Source organism: Cyprinodon variegatus, unplaced genomic scaffold, assembly GCF_000732505.1.
Source record: "Cyprinodon variegatus isolate N-32 unplaced genomic scaffold, C_variegatus-1.0 Scaffold1360, whole genome shotgun sequence".
Lineage (NCBI taxonomy): Eukaryota > Metazoa > Chordata > Actinopteri > Cyprinodontiformes > Cyprinodontidae > Cyprinodon > Cyprinodon variegatus.
This window is the reverse complement of record NW_015151813.1, coordinates 156984-160562: the sequence shown is the minus strand read 5'-3', so window position 1 is coordinate 160562 and position 3579 is coordinate 156984. Positions and strand designations below refer to the sequence as shown.

The 3579-nt window shown below is 42.4% G+C and overlaps 1 protein-coding gene across 1 annotated transcript in view; it reads right to left on the bottom strand.

Annotated features, from left to right (window-relative positions):
- The window catches only part of copg2 (coatomer protein complex subunit gamma 2), an 8781-nt gene that overhangs the window by 1639 nt on the left and 3563 nt on the right, over positions 1–3579 (bottom strand). The window contains exons 9-19 of the mRNA XM_015402501.1: positions 3560–3578; positions 3090–3157; positions 2764–2952; positions 2577–2672; positions 2233–2476; positions 2069–2144; positions 1777–1880; positions 1565–1690; positions 1420–1488; positions 1141–1322; positions 853–1051 (exon numbers count right to left, since the gene is read on the bottom strand). Of these exons, the coding sequence (XP_015257987.1) occupies positions 853–1051; positions 1141–1322; positions 1420–1488; positions 1565–1690; positions 1777–1880; positions 2069–2144; positions 2233–2476; positions 2577–2672; positions 2764–2952; positions 3090–3157; positions 3560–3578 (1372 nt within the window). The remainder of the gene's footprint in view (positions 1–852; positions 1052–1140; positions 1323–1419; positions 1489–1564; positions 1691–1776; positions 1881–2068; positions 2145–2232; positions 2477–2576; positions 2673–2763; positions 2953–3089; positions 3158–3559; position 3579) is intronic.

The following is a 3579-nucleotide window of genomic DNA, read 5'->3' as shown; positions in this document are numbered from 1 at the left end:
ATCTGACTAGAGATCTATGAGGTACAACAAAAATGCTACGGCAGATGGGGAGCCAGGACGCCAGGAAGTGGGGATGCATGTCCTCCCCACTATCAATCTTAGAGGACAGCTACAACAGAATGTTGGTAAGTGAAGTAACGAGTGCAGGGAGTACGTAGCGTAGATGTACAGAGTAATCTAGATATAAAGTGCCTCATAATCTACTAGAAAGAGGAAAAAGCAGGGTGACGTGTAGAGGACAACTTAAAAACAGGCCACCAAATTTATTTTTTTTTTATTATATAATTTTAAGCTTTCCTCTATTAGTTTATACATCTTGACCTAAAAACAACAAACCGTGCATCCATTTATGACTGTTAAAATCTTTCACCTTGATGTTTCTGTTAACATTACCTGGTTAGAGTGAAACTAATTTTTCTTGGTCAGCGTTTCAATTCCTTCCAACCTACGGGGTCGTTGCTGCCAGCTGTGTCTCATTATTAAAACACACAGGACCAGGTTTCTGAACTGATCCAGGTGGTTTATGAAGCCCCCTACCGAGCTCTACTGGAGGATGCTAAAATAGCATGACGGGCTTTATGATGATTCCCTCACATCGTTTAGTAGCGTGTTTATGGATGATCCAGGCCTTGGTTAGGGAGACCCTGACCAGTGATTTCCTCTCTGGTTGGCTTGCTGTGCATCTCTCTTCCAAGTTTGAGGTATTAGGAACTTTTCCCAAAGCAGGTTTAACACTAAAGCAGTGTTAAATTCATTTCCATTCTAACAACCAAGACCATCACTTCTTTTCACCCATGTTGAATGGATATAATATCCGAGTTATTCAGTATATAAAGACAGACTATTCCTCTTAGACAGAATTGACACTAAATTTAAGTATAAAAGTCGGGACGTTAGTTAAAACAAATCCAGCCTTCATACCGGCAGTAGGGTCGTCGTCAGGCAGCTGCACCAGAGTGTAGGCGGACCCAGGCTGGCTGTAGGGGAGGCTGGGTGCTGGGATGTAGTGGACCACCTCGTAAGCCTCTGATGGCTCCATCTGTACTACAACCTGAAACCAACAGGAGTTCAGCCCCGTTGCATCAAACTTGCTATAAAATCGTGCTGTTAGGAAACATGTCGGATCTGGTATCCAGGAACCTTTTGGAGCAGCTGGTCGTTCAAAGTGTTTGTGCAGTCGAACTGGAACACCATGTGTCGGGCGAATGTGTGCTTGATGCAGCGAACCACGTATTCTGTCTCAGCTTCTGTCAGCTGTACTGCTTCTGACGACTTGAATAACGGGCCGAGGGTCTGGAATTCTGGGATGGATGCAAGTTGCTCTGCAAGTTGGTGATGAGAAAATAAAGGTGGACATCGATTAGTTGTCTTTGGCAGTGTAAAGGTCAAACTAAAGCAAGTGCAGACATGTATTTTTACCTTGGTAGATGTCCTGGCGTGATGGACCCAACTTTTCTGGCAGTTTGCTTGTAGCAACAGGAGCAATTTCTAAGAGGGAATAAATAAAATGATTTGTTTTATGCACAGAATGATAATATTCAATCAGCAGCAAATATACCAGTACCTGTTTTCTGCTCTGTGATTGGAGCTGTTGCCAGAGGTACAGACTTCATATCAAAAGGTTTCTCTGAGGGCTCCAGAGTGTACTGGTGGAGGGACTTTTCCAGACCGGGAATGGACACGGACAACCCTGAGACACAAGGAAGAGGAAACGTCAACATTAAGCCCTGTGGAGGTCTCTGGCACAACTGCATTGTTTAAAAGCAGCAGCTTTACCATTAAAGATGTACGCAGCATTCAGAGCTTTTTGCTTCTGCTGCAACACGTTCATGTAGAAGGTAGATCTATCTCGCACCTCATCATCACTGTCCATCATACACCTGTGAGAACCAAACATGTTAGTGTACATCAACAATAGATGTTTAAACATCCATTTGGGAATTAAATCTTGTTTCTATTCAAAATAATATAGACTGAAATAAATATGTAAAGATTTTTATATTCCCTTCAAGAGACAACAGACACGTCTCTTTTAATATATTGAGGGAAAACAAACATTCATAAGCACCTCTGCATCAGAACCAGGACGCTCGGCAGAAGATCATCATTCTGAGCACCAAATTTAGCCAAAGCGCTCACAGCAGCTGAAAATGAAATAACTCAGTTACTGGTAATCAGACCCAGAGTTTCTAACTTAAACTTAGATCATGAATCAACTTGGGGCTGTCTCACCTGCACGGACCGCCTCGCTCTCCAGCACCACCCGGTTGAATATGAAGCGAATGTACTTGGAGGGCTGCGGGGTCCGCGGTCCCTCTTTGCCAAGCAGGTGCAGGATCTTTGTGGCCAGCACTGTGTGCTCACAGTCCTCAATGAACTCACACAGGTGGGCCAAACCCGTCTCTTTGCTCTCAGGATTCTCCTCGATGATGCTAATGATGCAATCCACAATGGCTCGCTTGTACTCAAAGCCACCCTGCATGAAACCAGAGGAAATTATTCCTAATAGATGGAGGAAAACCTGCTAGAATAATCCTTCTCTAAACACTCTTAAAATTAGACATTTATTGACTTACATCATCTCTCAACATGTTTGATAAGAAGTTCATCATGACGCTGTGCTTCCTGGGATACTTCTGACATAAGGCGCTGATGGCCTGCACCACCACCACCTGGAAAGAACAAATAAAACCGAGAGAATAAACATATCTAACCTATTTTTGATAAACTGGACCACATTCAATTACTTTACAATTTTCTCACCTTGAACTCATCAGAAATTTCAGAGACAAAGGAGGAGATCTGTTTCATGAGGCGGTCCACGCTGCTCTCACTGCCAGTCTTCAGGAGCGTAGTGATGGCCAGAGTTGCAATGCTGCGGTTGGAATCTGTGATCAGGTTCTCCAGGTCCAAGTTGCATGCAGTCACAGCTGATGGGTGTTTCATGGCAACCTGGGAAGGATATTGAACTTGAATAAGAGCACTTTCACACATAATGAATAAACATTAAAAATATTTAGTCCATTAGTAGCTTTTAAAGCTCTAAAATATGCTGTATAATGGGGTTTAAATGAGGGCTTGTGCTGTACCTTGTTGAGGGTCCTGACAGCAGCATATCTCAAGGCGGCTTTAGGGGAGCTGCAGAAGAGCTGGAGCACTGCAGAAGAACGATCCACATTAGACCCACAGAGAGAACAACATGATTAAATTAAATCATTTTAACAGTTTATCTGTACCGACTTGTTTGAACTCTTGCTTATTTCAGCACTGGCTTTAAACAAGCAAGCAAACAAGTGAGGCAGGAGTGGAACATCGACCTTGCACAAATTGGTGTTTTATAAAAAGCAAAATGAACTAAAATGATATACTTTTGGTCTGAACTAGAACTAAATAAAAAACAAAAAACTATGTACACTGTTGCTAAAACAACAGTCCCCCCTTTAAAACACTGAAATGAAACTGATCTGCTAATCTTTTAACATAGGAACACTTGTGATAATCACATTGAATGGTGATGTCTTTAACTAGTTTATGAATAAGATCTGGTTAATCAGATAACCTGAAACAGCAGGAGCCAGC